General features: G+C 38.7%; 1 protein-coding gene across 3 annotated transcripts; it reads left to right on the forward strand.

Moving 5' to 3' along the window:
* Positions 1-1,846: 1,846 nt before the first annotated feature.
* LOC109198201 (ATP-dependent DNA helicase PIF1-like) lies at positions 1,847-7,089 on the forward strand. 3 transcript variants are annotated; one of them, XM_025904343.1, is made up of 5 exons: positions 1,848-3,837; positions 4,030-4,137; positions 5,362-5,478; positions 5,595-5,698; positions 5,803-7,088. In XM_025904343.1, exons 1-2 carry the CDS (start codon positions 1,954-1,956, stop codon positions 4,117-4,119), a joined length of 1,974 nt encoding a protein of 657 aa, XP_025760128.1. In that variant the 5' UTR covers positions 1,848-1,953; the 3' UTR covers positions 4,120-4,137; positions 5,362-5,478; positions 5,595-5,698; positions 5,803-7,088. The 3 variants fall into 3 exon arrangements, with proteins under 3 accessions (XP_019209325.2, XP_019209324.2, XP_025760128.1); XM_019353780.2 differs by having other exon boundaries at positions 1,847-4,137; positions 5,810-7,089; XM_019353779.2 differs by having other exon boundaries at positions 1,847-4,137.
* Positions 7,090-16,464: the final 9,375 nt, after the last annotated feature.

Here is a 16,464-nt window from a genome sequence, read left to right on the forward strand (position 1 = left end):
GACTTTCTGCACTGATGATCGTTTTGCCAAAGACACAAACTATTTGTTCTTTGCACAGTTTGTGACTGAAATACATTTGGCTACTTCCAGCATGACAATACAGTTAAGAAAGGCAAAGCCTTTGACCAGAGATGGGAGAAAAATAACCTCGGGCATGTTACAAGATAAACATGAGGTGGAGAAGCTGGTGCGAAATAAAGATGCAGTGAGATTCATGCAGCCTCTGAGAGGAACCCCAGCCTATTGGGAGAAAACAACAAGAGATCTTTTTGCCATGATCAGACAGTTGGGAACTCCCACGTTCTTTTGCACATTTTCAGCTGCTGAAATGCGCTGGCCTGAAGTGATTGAGGCAATAACAAGGCAGCAAGGTGAACAAGTGAATTTTGAAGGGCTTGACTGGTCAGCAAAGTGTGACATCCTGAGAAGCAATCCTGTCACAACAATGCGCATGTTTGACAAGAGAGTTGAAGCATTATTCAGAGATTTACTCTTATCTCCTGCAGAGCCACTTGGCAAAGTTATTGACTACTTTTACAGAGTCGAGTTTCAGCACAGAGGAAGCCCACACATACACTGCCTCCTGTGGGTAGAAGGTGCTCCTGTGTTTGAGGAGGATGATGATCAAACTGTTGTTGATTTTATAAACAAATACATCACAGCTCAGCTGCCTGATCCACATAAACAACCTGAACTGTACAAGAAAGTAACAGAAGTGCAAAAACACAGTAAGAACCACACAAAGACGTGCTTTAGGAGTTTAAGCTCCGGGTGCCGTTTTGGTTTTCCCAAACCACCCTGCAATGAGACAATGATCACAAGACCCAGTGAGGATGATGAACTGGAGGTAGAAACAGCAAAGAACAAGCTCAGACCACTGAACCAGCTACTGAATGAACCTGAAACTGCTTCCATGAGTTAGAGCAGCTCTTGGCAAGATGCAAGCTGACGCAAGCAGAATATGAGAGATACCTGAATAAAATGACCACAAGGAGTACGATCATACTAAAGCGTGATCCAAAAGACTCTTGGATAAACGGCTATAATCCACATCTGCTTGAAGCCTGGAACAGTAATATCGACATAAGCTTTGTTCTAGATGCTTTCGGCGCAGCAAATTATTTAATGAAATATATATCAAAAAAAGAGGGCGGGCTGTCTGAGTACCTGAAAACTGTCATTGAGAACTCCCATAAGGACAGTGTAAATGAGTGCGATGAAATGAGAGCCGTCATGCAGGCATATTCAAAGAAGCGAGAGATCAGTGCACAGGAGTGTGTTGCTCGTGCATGTGGTCTTCACATGAAGCAATGTTCACGTGCTGTAATATTCATACCAACTGACGATAATCCTGTGAAAATGAGTCGTCCCCTGTCAGTTCTGGACAACACAACATCTGAGTCTTCCAATGTTTGGATGACATCTTTGAATGACAAATACAAAGCCAGACCTGAAACACCAGAGTATGAGGAGATGTGCATGGCAGACTTTGCTGCTACTTGCAGGATTGTCTATGGCCAACAGACAAAAGGTAAAGATGTTTTGCCCCTTCTCAATGAGATGGGATTTGTGCAAAGGCACAAAAACGATAAGCCTGCTATCATCAGATTTCACCGCTGCTCACAAGAAAAACATCCAGAGCAATATTACGGAAGACTGCTTAAACTGTACCTTCCTCATCGTTCAGACCACGAACTGAAAACACCATCTTTGCCAACCTATCAGGCTTTCTATGGTGCTGGCTGTGTACAGCTACCAGGTACTGACCGTCTTGAGTACGTGCAACACATTGTCAAAAGAAACAGAGAAAATATGAGAAAAACAGTGAGGAGATCGAGAGCGCTGTTGAGGAATATGAGCTGAACAGAGGTGTGACTGACGAATGGTGTAATCTGGCACCTGAATCAGATCTCGTAAGGTTGCCACTTGTTGAACAAGAAAGAGAGCGAGACAATGAAAATGAACAGGAAGATGTTACGTCAGATGTTTCAGAATCTGAATAAGAAGCAAGCCTGCATATTTTATGCAGTTAGAGACTGGTGCATTAAAAGAGTCTGTGCTCTAAATCCAGAGCAGTTTTTCTTTTATATTAATGGTGGTGCTGGAACAGGAAAATCACATCTTATCAAATGCATCTACTCAGAAGCATCTAAGATACTGAGCAAAGTGCCCAGATATGCAGACGACGTTGACATATCAAAACCCACTGTCCTGTTAACTGCTTTCACTGGGACTGCAGCTTTTAACATTTCTGGAACAACACTGCATTCTCTTCTCAAGCTCCCTAGAAGCTTAAAACCTCCTATTCAGGGACTTGGCAATCAGCTGGATGAAGTCAGATCAGAACTTTTGAATGCTGAAATAATCATCATTGACGAAGTGTCTATGGTGTCAAGACATCTCTTTGCATATGTAGATGCAAGACTCAAACAGATCAAAGGGAGTCGGAGACCCTTTGGAGGCATGTCAGTCATTGCTGTTGGAGACTTCTATCAGCTACCCCCAGTGCGACAGTCTAAACCTCTCTGTGTGCACGACCCGTCCGAGATCGACCTGTGGCGGGAGCATTTTCAGATGATCACTCTGACTGAGATTATGCGTCAGAAAGATGATGTTGTCTTTGCTGAGATGCTGAACAGAATCCGTGTGAAAGGAAAGTTGGATGAGCTTTGCGAAGCAGATAGAAATTTGTTGTCACAGGCCATAACTGAACCAGCCCTTTGTCCGACTGATGCGTTGCACATTTTTGCAACTAATAAAGAAGTGGATGCACACAACTCTGCAACACTGGGTCTGCTCCATACTCATATCATTGACATCCATGCAGATGATTATAGAAAGGATCCTAGAACTGGCAGAATGGCACTTCAAGACAGACCATTGAAAGGAGGTAAAAACGAGTTACCAGACACACTGAAAGTTGCAGAAGGAGCTCGTGTCATGCTCACCAGAAACATTGACATACAAAATGGTTTGGTTAATGGAGCGTTTGGAAAACTACTTAGAGTAGTTTACTCTGAAAATGACCAACACATCATCAAGCTTGGACTTCAAATGGATAATGAGACATCTGGAAAGAATAACCGCACACCAGCAGACGGCATGGTGTACATTGAGAGAGCAGAGGAGAATCTAAAGCAGAAAGGAGTGGTACGAAGACAGTTCCCAGTGAAGCTGGCCTTTGCATGTACAATACATAAGGTACAGGGTATGACAACCACATCAGCTGTTGTCTCTCTTAAGAGCATTTTTGAGCCCGGCATGGCCTACGTAGCTGTCAGTAGAGTGACGTCTCTCAGTGGACTGTATCTTCTTGATATGGAGGAGAAAAAAATATTCACCAACCCAGAAATCACTGCAGCGCTTGAGAACATGAGACAAGCCAACCTTGATGACATGATGCCTCTTCTACACGTGAGACAAACACTGAGCAGGTCAGAGGTTTTCACCATTGTTCATCATAATACAGAGGGACTGCCAGCTCACATTAATGACATCAAGAGTCACCATGAATTGTGTCTAGCAGATGTTTTGTGCCTAACAGAAACACACCTGCGGGGCTCTTTTGTCGCAGAGAGTCTCCACTTGGAAAATTACAATTTGTTCAAACGCAACAGACACCTGTCCTACACAAACTTTCCCCAGATGGCAAACAGAAGTGGTGGTGGAGTTGCTGTTTATGTGAAAAGTGACATTCAAGTGCATGAAAAACAGTACATCCATAATGTAACTGACCTTGAATTTCTGGCTTTAAAGGTTGAAGCACCAGTCAGTGCTCTGATTGCAGTTGTGTACAGACCTCCAGACTACACTTTGAGGCCATTCCTGAAAAACCTGGTAAGCCTATTAGACTCATTAGAGATCATGGACTGTCATCCCATCATAGTGTGTGGTGATTTTAATGAGAATGTTTTATCCAGTGCAAACAAACCAATCCTGGAGCTGTTTGAGTCTAGGGGATACGCACAGGTCATCACTGCCCCTACCACAGAGAAGAACACACTGCTTGACCTTATTTTCATTTCTCAGCCAGAGCGATGTCTCCATTCTGGAGTCATGAAGACCTACCATAGTTACCATGACCCTGTATACTGTGTATTGTCCTGTGATGATTCATGATCTAGATCTTTGAATACAGTAAGTAGTTTTTATATTTCTGAATGACTTAAGAAAGTAGAGCGATATTTAAAAATTGACTTAAGAAAAAACGCCCTGCATTGCAGTATAATGTTTGAATTCTTTTACCTAAAATACAATTAAATGAATTAAGTAATGATATCAGTAAAATATGACAATTTTATGTATTACAGAAAATCTAAAAATCAATAATCTATGAATGTCAGAAAAATCAAATATAGCAGTTTAAAACGAACAGTGTAGGCATATCCTCTCTGCAGCCAGGCTTCAAAATCCTGCCAGGCTGCCCCAGTCTCACTGTGGCTGGGAGGGAGGGAGGGTGGACCAGAGGATTGCCCACACAACACATAAATGTTCAACAGCTTCTTCATTGTTTCTGAGAGAACAACACAGACTAACGGTTGCTTTTTTTTAAAAAAAGAAAAAAGAAAGAAAAAGACAAACCTAATTACAGCAATAATGACAGTTAAGCCAGTTTATCTGTGCCTCTATTTTGAAATACTATTTACAAAAATGTTATTGATTTCGGTTTGTTATAATCTTGAAACTTTTTCAAAAGTATATTATTATATTTTTGGACAAATCATTCGATGAAACATAAATTTTTATGAGCTTTTATCATGTTTCAGCCGGTGCATTTATCAGGGTGGGTCTGGGTCTGGGCTGATAACTGCACATTTCTGGCCAGAAATGTTTCAGCAGTGTCACATATGTACTACATATGTTACACTTGCTTTTTGTTACCAGCTGATACCTTACATTTGTATAGACATTGGATGGTGTGAGGCTGGGGAGTTGAGGGGAGTGGGGGGGGGGTGCGGGGTGCGGTAGGAGGTTGTTAGGTTTTAGGTTTTTTTTGTTAAGAGAGACACAAGCTTCACATGTAAAATCCAACAGTGTGAAGCACATAGCAGCCAGAAACTGTAATGCCACAGATCAGAGAGGCTTCATTATCACCATCTTCGCCGTACGATCAGAGAGTGAGACTTCACATCTGGAGCACAGGAGAGATTCTGTGTTAAGTCCTCCATCTAGGTTGTCCCACAAGCAGTCGGTGAGATTTACTCACAACAAAAAGGGTTAATGACATTATTTTCATGAAAACATGTATTAATTCTTTGTAAAGTGTTTTAATTGTGTTTTCACTTGACCTTAGGAGTGTTATTTTGAGTGTATTGTAATGTCTGTACTCAGGTGTTTCCCTCTGTTATCCATCCCCTTCAGAGCTGAGACACTCAGGACTGAACAGACTGCACAGTTTCTGTGACTGAGCCTTCAAAACACCTTCTTTGAAACCACACATGATAGAAGGGCTTTATATTTGCAGCAGCACTACTAAAGGTATTCAGTTTATTACAGGATGTATTTGTTTCTTAGGACCAGCTCTAAGTGCACACTACCTAACATATACACCTTTCTGTTCATTACAAACCAACTACTCTGGATCATATGGCCAGTTGGCAGGACTGTTGCTGCAGGAAAACATCCCTGGAGATCACCATCATTGCCAGACTGACTGTGCCTCCTCTGTGCAGTGTCAAGATCCTCCCTAAATGAGTGTGTAAGTTAACATTTTCATCATTTTATTCCCTTTGACAAGACAAGTATCACTGATATTTACATTTACAACTACATATGTTCCTGTTTTCTGCTCTTCTTTTAAAGTCCTCAGCTATCCTGCTTCTGTGCTGCTTGCCACACATCAAACACTGGCCGGATGACAGGGAGGATCCACTCTGAAGTCACTGGATATGATGAGGATCATATGGGACTTTATAGTTTCATTGTACTCTTTGATTACAGGTTTCAAATGGACATAATGACTGCCTCTCTCTGATCAACAGGCTAAAGGATTGTTTTCATTGTTAGTGCTCTGTACAGTGTATGCTTATTTAATATTTCATCACAGAGCAAACCTTTATTTATTTAACATATTTTTATTTTGTTTAAATGTTGAATTAACTGTGGGGATTTTTTTAACTGGGCACTCGGGATGTCATATGACCAGAAATGTGTTAACTGGAATTCTACAGTGTGTAAAAAAAATCTGCTAAGAACGAAACACAGACAAAAAACTCAAATTCATTCCATGTAATCCAATCTAAAACATTTTAAACTGCTGAACAGCAACACAAACAGTGTTAAAAAACAGTGTTAACAGAATGATTATGATGAGTTTGTACCAAAGTTTCAGGTCACATGGCACACCTAGTGTGTAACGTGGGGTATCAGCTGGTAAGTATAGGTTTTTTCATATTTGTGTCCTTAGAGTTCAGATAGATAAAGCCTTGTGTATAATAATTAGTCATAACCACAACTCAAAGTCAGGGACTAACTAAATTTGGGACTTTGTGCCTGAGCCCAGGTTAAAACACTGTGTAAAAAAAGCATTTAGTGGCATGGCTGAACAATGCTGTAAACTAATGATACTTATTTATCAATGTTCACAAAAAGGACTAATGTGTTTATTTGATTATTTGCATGTGTTAAACTGTGTCACCACCTTAGGCTTTCATTTGAGTTTACTCAAAAATCTCTATACAGTTCTCTTTTACCACTGTGTGGACTCTGTTTACATTAAAACACAAAAAAGAATGAGTAATAAAAAGATGTGTAGACAGATCAGTAGATTAAGTAGACCGATAGAAACAGCTGTTCAGCCATGTTCTAAGAAACCAACACAATTTAAAGGTTCAGGATTGTGGTTTTAAAAGATGAATTTTCATGTATTTCATATGTTGCTTATTATTTTTATTTGGTTATTTAATTTAGTTATTTTTATTTATTCTCCTGTGAAGTGTTTAACAAAAAAAGGCTACTTTAATTTCAATTTTATTTGTTTATTATTTTGTAATGTGTTCTTTAAGAATGGAGTCTGTGCCAAAAACTAAAGTTGAACAGACACATGACAGGATCAGATTATTAACACCTTAAAACATTGCAACATCTCTTTTTAAAATGATTATTATTCTATTTTGAAAAAAAACATTTGTTGAATTAATTTAAGTCCTTTTCAGAAAGAATCTGTAAAATATGACTTAAGATTTTTATGTTATTTTCTATGACATACAAACCAAATTGATGTATCTAATACCATTAAACATGATATACACATGTGTATATGTCTGAAAAACATTATGCTGTATATTAAAGTTTGTATTTTCTACAGAATATTTGTTCATCTTTTCAGTTCAATTCAACAAATTTGTTTTTACATTTATTTTTATTTTTTTTTATGAATTAGAGATTTATAATACATAATTCCACTCTTTAAGTGATGAGAAGAATATGAACTTTTAAAATTCATTCAGATGTTTTCTGACTCTAAAATGTATTTTCTCATTACTTAGATTTTTCTGATTTAAATTTAAAAACTTTTCAGCTATTTTACAACTTCTTCTGTGTGAGCATCAGCTTTTAGCAGTTCAGCACTTTTGTTTTGAGGTTAAAAACTCTGTATTTTCCAGCTCATTCAACATTTTTAGCTTAATATTCAGTAATTAATTCATTTCAGTGCATACATTCAGATTCAAGCATTCACACTGCAGTTTCTTCAGAAAATGCACTTTCTAGTTAGTGTGAATGCTTGTAAAAGCATTCACAGTATTGTTCTTCTAATCTTTATTATTATTATATTTTATTATATATTCCGTACGTTTTTTGTACTGTATCTCCTTCAAAACCGTTCAACTTAGAAAAACCATTCAAACACCGTTAGATTCCTCTTCTTTTGGACATGACTGCTTGTATTTTTCTCATTTTTAACATTTATATTTTTAATTTTATTCAACTTTTTTCAACAAAAATTTCCCATGTATTTCAATGGGGAGACCCTTCAAATCCTCATTCAACTTACTCCTCTTTAAACTGTATCTACTTCCACATACATTGACATAGAGCCACCATTCAAACTTTAAAACGAAGACAAGACATTCAACTATTCAACTTGTATTTATCTTTTCAATATCTGTTATACTTTTTCTTCAGTTCCAGTTTAAGTTTCATGATGTTTTTTCAGCCGTTTCAGAGTTTATAATGGGTGTGTATGGGACGGAATGTTGGGGCTCAACTGCTAGAGTGAGAGGAGCAAAAAAATAAATCTTAAAATATTTTTTAAAACTGCTGCTGTGTCCACGGTGTTTGGTCTACAGGTATGATTTTACCCTCAAAACGTAGCCATCGCTGTCCTCTTTCATCCAATGTGTTTACTATTGTACTAGGTGTTATGGTTCTTTCATAAATGTCACCAATGCACAGCCTCCTCCCTCCAACTCCTCCATAGACTCTAATGTTAAAATGGCTCAGAAGGTTCGTTTGAAAACCAGAAGTACAGGCTGTCTTTACACTGTCACCACGTCCATATAATAAACTCCACAAGCATGAAAACTGAGAATTAGGTAGACTGGACATTGCTGTCGCTCACGGTGAAAGAATTTTGTCAATAGGACCTGTACTTTTCATTTGGGAGCGATTTGTTTCGACCTGACTTTTCTATTCATTTTAAGCAGCAAAAGTGAGGTGCATGTCTGTGCGCGTGTGTATGGAGCCACTGGGTGCAGTTACTATAGCAACCAGGCTCACACCTGCCTGCCTAATGAGCTCTGTCTCTCACTGTGCCAAGATTCATCTTAAACACTTCTCTTTCAACTGCTGCTGTGTCCACAGTGTTTGCTCTACAACCATCATTTTACCCTCAAAACGTCACCATCGTTGTTCTCTTTCCAACAGAGTGTCTTTGAAAGCTCAGATATGTAAAGTTTTTAAACTGTGTGGATCCAAGTGGAGGGATCACATTTTAGTCATTCAGTGATTCAAAGAATATGAATTTTTAATATTCATTCAGATGTTTTCTGACTCTAAATAGTCTTTTGTCATTTCTTATGTTTTTCTAATTTACATTTAAAACATTTTCAGCTCTTTTCCAACTTCTTCTCTGTGGTTGTCAGCTTTTAGCAGTTCAGCTTTTTTGTTTTCAGGTACAAATTTCTGTATTTTTCATCTCATTCAACATTTTTAACTTAAAATTCAGCAATTAATTCATTTCAGTGCATACATTCAGATTCAAGCATTCACACTGCAGTTTCTTCAGAAAATGCATTTTCTAGTTATTCTATTTTATTATTATCTATTCCGTACGTTTTTTGTACTCCTACTCCTTCAAAACCGTTCAACTTAGAAAAAGCATTCAAACACCGTTAGATTCCTCTTCTTTTGGACATGACTGCTTGTATTTTTCTCATTTTTAACATTTATATTTTTAATTTTATTCAACTTTTTTCAACAAAAATTTCCCATGTATTTCAATGGGGAGACCCTTCAAATTCTCCTTCAACTTACTCCTCATTAAACTGTATCTACTTCCACATACATTGACATAGAGCCACCATTCAAACTTTAAAACGAAGACAAGACATTCAACTATTCAACTTGTATTTATCTTTTCAATATCTATTATACTTTTTCTTCAGTTCCAGTTTAAGTTTCATGATGTTTTTCAGCCGTTTCAGAGTTTATAATGGGTGTGTATGGGACGGAATGTTGGAGGTTAGAGTGAGAGCTTCAACTGCTAGAGTGAGAGGAGCGAAAAAATTAATCTTAAAATATTTTTTAAAACTGCTGCTGTGTCCGCAGCGTTTGATCTACAGGTATGATCTTACCCTCAAAACGTAGCCATCGCTGTCCTCTTTCATCCAATGTGTTTACTATTGTACTAGGTGTTATGGTTCTTTCATAAATGTCACCAAAGCACAGCCTCCTCCCTCCAACTCCTCCATAGACTCTAATGTTAAAATGGATCAGAAGGTTCGTGTGAAAATCAGAAGAGCATGGTGTTTTTACACTGTCACCACGTCCATATAATAAACTCCACAGGCATGAAAACTGAGAATTAGGTAGACTGGACATTGCTGCCGCTCACGGTGAAAGAATTTCGTCAATAGGACCTGTACTTTTCATTTGGGAATGATTTGTTTGGGCCTAACTTTTCTGTTCATTTTAAGCAGCAAAAGTGAGGTGCATGTCTGTGTGCGTGTGTATGGAGCCAATGGGTGCAGTCACTATAGCAACCAGGCTCACACCTGCCTGCCTAACGAGCTCTGTCTCTCATCCATTCTGAATTTTCTCTTCATGTTCCAACAACTTCTTGCTACTCGCCCAATTTCCACTCAAGCTCCACAAAACGTTGTTTGAGGGGAAGTCAAGGCAGTTTTGCTTCGCCTCTACTCAGTTACAGTGTATTACAAGTCATATATCTTCAATAATTTATATTTTATCTCTGAATTAAGAAGACCTGCAGATTCCCCCATCTCTTCTGAACAAAACGGTGTCAGAACGACCATTCTAGCCCCTACGGTTAGGAAATTATGGCCATTTGTTCGAGGGGAATCCTGAATGTCAGAAATACACTGAAGAAAACTCACACCTCTCTCTGTGTCTGTGTGTGTAAGGGCTGATTACAGCAGGTGCAGCTAATTTAACTGACCTAGATATACCAAGCCCAGACTCTTAACAGCTCCTGTTCACTTTGCGCTCTGTGTATGTGTGTGTGTATCAATATTTCTTTCATGTTAAAGTATTACTCCTCCATAATAGTATTTCTGCTAAATCAAAGTACTTCTACTACATCTTAGTACTTCTGCTCAATCATAGTATTTCTGCTAAATCATAGTATTTTTGCCAAGTCATGGTATTTGTGCCAAATCATGGTTTTGGGGCCAAATCAGAATATTTCTGATATATTATAGTATTACTACTAGGTGGAAGTATTTCTGTTATGTTATAGTATATATGCTGAATATAGTATATCTGTCAAATCATAGTATTTATCCCAAATCATAGTATTTATGCCAAATTACAGTATTTCTGCCAAAAGGCAGAAATAGTACCTTTTAGCAGAAATTTCTGCCAAAAAATAGTATTTATGTTAAAACATAGTATTTCTGCTAAATCATAGTATTTGTACTGAAACATAGTATTTCTGCCCAATCATAGTATTTGTACCCAATCATAGTATTTCTGCCATATCATAGTATTTGTGCCAAATTATGGGATTTTGCCAAAACATGGTACTTGTGCCAAATTATAGTATTTGTGCCCAATTAATATTTCTGTTATGTTATAGTATTACTACTATGTCGTAGAATTTCTGTTATGTTATAGTATATCTGCTGAATAAGGTATATGTGCCAAAACATAGTATTTATACCAAATCATAGTATTTGTGCTAAAACATAGTATTTCTGCCATATTGTGGTATTTGTGCAAAAACATAGACTGTCTGCAACATAACAGTATATCTGTTATGTTATAGTATTACTACTAAGTCACAGTATTTCTGCCAATTCATAGTATTTGTACTAAATCATACTACTCGTGCCAAATCATAGTATTTGTTGCAAATCATAGTATTCAAACCAAAATATAGTATTTGTACCAAAGCATTGTATTTGTATGAAGTACCGTATTTCTGCCAAATCATAGAATTACTGCAATTTCATAGTATTTTGAGGAATCCCTTTTGTGATAGTATTACTTCTAAGTCATAGTATTTCTGCTTTGTCATAGTATTTGTACTAAAACGTAGCATTTCTGCCTAATCATAGTATTACTGCTATCTCATAGTATTTGACTGAAATGACAGTGTTTCTGCAAAAACATTGTATTTGTGCCAAAGTTTAGTATTTCTGCCAAATCATATTTATGTGAATTTGTACATTGTAATATCGCTGTATTACGTAGTGGCTAAGTAGGAGGCTGACTGTTACTAAGTGCATCAGTGTACATAGGTCATCTCTTGTGTTGGAGTGCCCTCTTGTGACGCCTTTTGGGTAGTGCCTTAGTAAATGTGAACACTGCAAGAAGTGGTATCAGACTGGTTTGTAGTGGAGGAATTTGTTGCCAGTTTCTTTAATCTTTAATCCGTATTCATGTTGTAATGTATACCCTGTTCTTAATCATAGAAACCACACCATATCACCCCTCCACATCCTCCTACTGTATGCCATATCTCCCTGTAACATCCATCTGACTGCCAATAAACTCCACCTGTGGTAATCTAATCCCTGGATGCCAGCCTGTCCTTCTGACCGAGGATAGCTACTATTGCAGCACCACCCAGCATTAAACTGACGTACACCATTCTGTACAGTGCTAAATCATAGTGTTTGTGCCAAACAATAGCATTCACCCAAATAATAGTATTTCTGCTATGTTATATTATTACTGCTCATAGTCAAAGGAGTTTGCAAAGAAAAGCGTCTGGACTTCTTTGAGTTGCTTGAAGACGTTTCACCTCTCATCCGAGAAGCTTCTTCAGTTCTAAGGTCAAATGGCCGAGAGTCCCAGATTTAAACCCAGTGGGAGTGTCCCCCCAAGGAGGGACAAAGGACCCCCTGGTGATCCTCTAATCACTCTAATTACTGCTCATAGTATTTCTGCCAAATCATGGTATTTGTTCCAAAGCATAGTATTTCTTCCAAAGCATAGTTTTTCTTCCAAATCATAGTATAACTGCAAAATAAAAGTTTTTGAGCCAAAACATATTTTTTGTGCTAAAACATAGTATTTGTGCCTAATCATAGTATTTCTGCTAAATCCTAGTAATTTTGCTCAATGATAGAATTTCGCCTATGCTGTAGTACTTTTTGCTAGATTATAGTATTTCTGCTAAGTCAAAGTATTTCATGTAAATCATAGTATTTCTACCAAGTCCCAGTGTTTCTGCTAAATCATAAATCATACATAATGTTTCAGCACAAATTGTATGAGATGAACAGCCGTTCTCAGACTGGGAGGCCGGGGTTCAAATCCCGCTCATGGCAACAATTTTTTTTCAGTTCAAGGTTAAACTTTTTTAACTCTTTTCAACACAAATTTCAGCATCTTTACCCCCTTTCAGCAACATTTTCAGTTTTTTCTGCTGTTTTCAGAAAAAAAACTTTTCAGCAGAAATTCTGCTCATTCACCTCTTTTCAGCACAATTTTCACCTCTTTTCAGCCCAAATTCTACTTATTAACCTCTTCTACAAAATTTTCAGCCTTTTCACCTCTTATCAGCACAAATCTCAGCTGTTTTCAGCAAAAACCTCTTTTCAGCAGAAATTCTGCTGATTCATCTCTTTTCACCGCAACTTTTTGCTTCTTTACCTCTTTTCAGCAGAAATTCTGCTGATTCACCTCTTTTTTGCAAAATTTTCAGCCTTTTCACCTCTTATCAGCACAATTCTCAGCAGCTTCTGCTCATTTCAGCAAAATTGTCAGTCTCTCCACCTATTCTGTCAGAATGAGTTTGGCTCAGTGAGATGAGTGGCTGCCTTCAGACCAGGAGGGCCACATTTGAATCCTGCTCAGGGTGACGTTTTTTTTTTTTCACCACTTTTCAGCAAAAATTTCTGCGTCTTTACCCCTTTCAGTAGAATTTTTGGGTTTTCACCACTTTTCAGCAAAAATTTTCTGCTTCACCTGTTTTCAGCAGAATTTTCAGTTTCTTCACCGCCATAACTTTTTGCAAGTTTTCAACTTTTTCAGCTTTTTCAGCAGGCAACTTCAGCGTTAAGGCATCCACACAGCATTTTCGCAGGAAATGCAAATTTTTCTAGTTTTGTCTTGTGTTTTGTTCGGTTGGCTGTCCAGTTTTGCTCCTGCTGCTTTGCCTCGCCTCGCCTCTTGGGGCTTTGGGTCTCACTTTAAGCTCCTTCTGGACTATTGTTTGCACTCCAGCTTCCGTGGCTGGCTGGGGCGATCCTCAGCTGCATATCGGGCTAGTGCTATGAAACTGGTACTGCCTCCCCTGGTTGCTCCCAGTTTGTGGAGAGCTGCAAGAGACTGAGCAAGGCTGCGGACAATCGTGACCAGCACCAGCTGTGGGCTGGCTCGCAGAGTGCAAGTATTTCCAATCTGTGCTCTGTGGTGTGTGTGTGTGTGTGTGTGTGTGTGTGTGTGTTTCATTAAAGATTTAAGTTTTTCTTTTATTCTTTTTATGATATAGAGAGAGCCTGTTATTTGGTGTCCCATGTTTTATTCTTTTAATATGTATGTCTTGTGCTTTTATTTCAGCAAACTGAGGATCTACCAGCGGCCGTGGGACCTCAGGTGGCGGGTCGTTTTCCACACTTCCTTTGTTGTACAGCACCGGGTGAATAGGCTGTAGTGTTTTTTTTTTTGTTGTCGTTGTTGTTGTTTTGTGTGTGTGTGTGTGTGTGTGTGTGTGTGTGTGTGTGTGTGTGTGGTTTTCTTTTTGGTCCACCGCTGCTGGTAAGTCCCAGTTGTCTGTTTTTTCTTATTGGAATTTGGGACACAGTTTTAGACGACACTACATTCAGTGCTGTCATTGTTGATGTTTTATCTTATTTTATACTAATAAATAAGATTGTGTTAATATTCGAGTCGGCCTCAGTGTGCATCCCTGAACCTGTGCAAACGTTGTATTTTATTCCCAAACAATTTTATATTTCCTGGGGGTGAAATTCCCCCCCAGGTGGCGTTGTCATTTTATTTTTATTTTTTTATAACCCTGCCGACCACTTGGTCACACTATACACACACACACAAAACCCACCACCACCAACAAAAAACCTTATAACTGATTTAGTTCATGTACAAGAAATACTCACTTTTCTCCATAGCGCTCCATTAAGCATAAAAAAAGTATCCGGACCCTCCATGTTTCATGTTTGGATATGTGCTGGTGTTCCTCGAGACTGGCAACCAAAGATATCCCCCTCAGGTGTAACTCATGGATGTTCTAAAATTAAATGATTAAAGTTAAAACATTTTTAATGTCAATTTTCAAATAATTGAATGTACTTGTGATGGTTGCAGTTACAGCCACATAGTGGTAATATCTACCAAACATCAGAGTTAGAGGCTTACACATAATACTAATAATAATAGTAGTACATTTTATTTAGAAGTGCCTTTCAAAACACTCAAGGACACTTTACAGAACAAATAAGACAAGCATAAAAACAGGAAATGAACACAATAATAAAACACAGGTTAAGAGAATGGAGTAGTTAAACAGAGTAGGCTATCTTGAACAGGTGGGTTTTGAGGGTGGACTTAAAAGGCGGGAAAGAACTGATGTTTCTGAGGTCAGGGAAAGCCAATCTGAGGTCAATGTACTACACTTACATTTTTCTTTCTTTAAATATAGGATTCAATTTACAGGGTGATAACAAATTGGTTTTGGTTTAGAATTAATTTGCTTATACAATCACATAATACTGTATTCTAAAATAAGTGCGCACATTTTAGTTTACATTGTTATATATGTATGATTTAATCTTTCTTTGTTTTCTGAGTTATTTCAGAGGCAGCTGCTCCCAGTCCCTTGGTTGATGAGCTAAGAGATGGAAAAGGGGTGGAGCAAGCCTAGATGGAGACCTGCAAATTGGGTCATACCACAATTCTGGATCTTGGGGGGAAATGGAATTTGTCATGTTAGTTTCGGTCGGGTTTTGTGTGTTCTATGCCTTTCTGTGTTTTTGTTGGCTGATCAGCCACTGTTTAAGTTTGCCATTTGTCTTTAGGTAGGTTAGTTTGTTTGAGTTAGTTTGTTGCCAGCCTTTGAGAAGACTTCTGTTACTTTGACCTCTTTTATGGTTAAATCTGTATAATTTAATAAAAAAAACTTTTTTTGCACTTTAACCTGTGCCTGACGTTCAGTCACTGCTCGCTCCATCACAATACAATACAATCACAAAAGTTAGCAAGGATAACATTTCTCATTTTTAATTTTCATTAAAGTGAATGTACATAGATATAAGTTAAAAAATATATACGCACGTGTGATTGAACAGCTTTGTGTACCCTGGTATGATCATTCGGACAATTAATTTCGTCTGTGAAGTATTGACAGGTGCTTTCAGCAGCGACGACAACGTCAACCGTTTACAGGTCGGAGTCGTAGGTGCTGAGGCGGCATTCAACACTCTCTGAGCCAGCGCGCGGGCGCGAAGCTCCTCCTTCAGGGGGGCCAGAGTCGAACGCCTCAAAAAGCTGGGGAAACTGCCGGAGCTGTGGCGCCTTCTGAAGGATGGCATCAATGACCGCCAACCCAGTGGACACCACTCTGGGGTCCGTGCACCCACAGATGCATGTCATGATCCGGCTGAGCCGCTGCAGCTCCTCCCCGATCCCATCTGTAGTGTCCGCTGGGTCCATACTGGTCGCGTCGTACTGTCACGGTCAGCGGGGGCAGACCGTGTGGAGAGTGTGTGTGGTGGACCCAGGCGCGAACACAGTCGAGGAGACGGGAGTGAACTTAAACTGAGAGCGAGCCTTTATTCGGGCTGATGCAGAGGGGAGTGGACAAAACATAACAGGGAC

Source organism: Oreochromis niloticus, unplaced genomic scaffold (assembly GCF_001858045.2).
Source record: "Oreochromis niloticus isolate F11D_XX unplaced genomic scaffold, O_niloticus_UMD_NMBU tig00000799_pilon, whole genome shotgun sequence".
In the NCBI taxonomy this organism is placed as follows: Eukaryota; Metazoa; Chordata; class Actinopteri; order Cichliformes; family Cichlidae; genus Oreochromis; species Oreochromis niloticus.

Bases quoted from the DNA above. Each gene is read 5' to 3' on its own strand.
- LOC109198201 (XM_019353780.2), top strand. From the start codon at position 1,954: ATGAAAATGAACAGGAAGATGTTACGTCAGATGTTTCAGAATCTGAAT.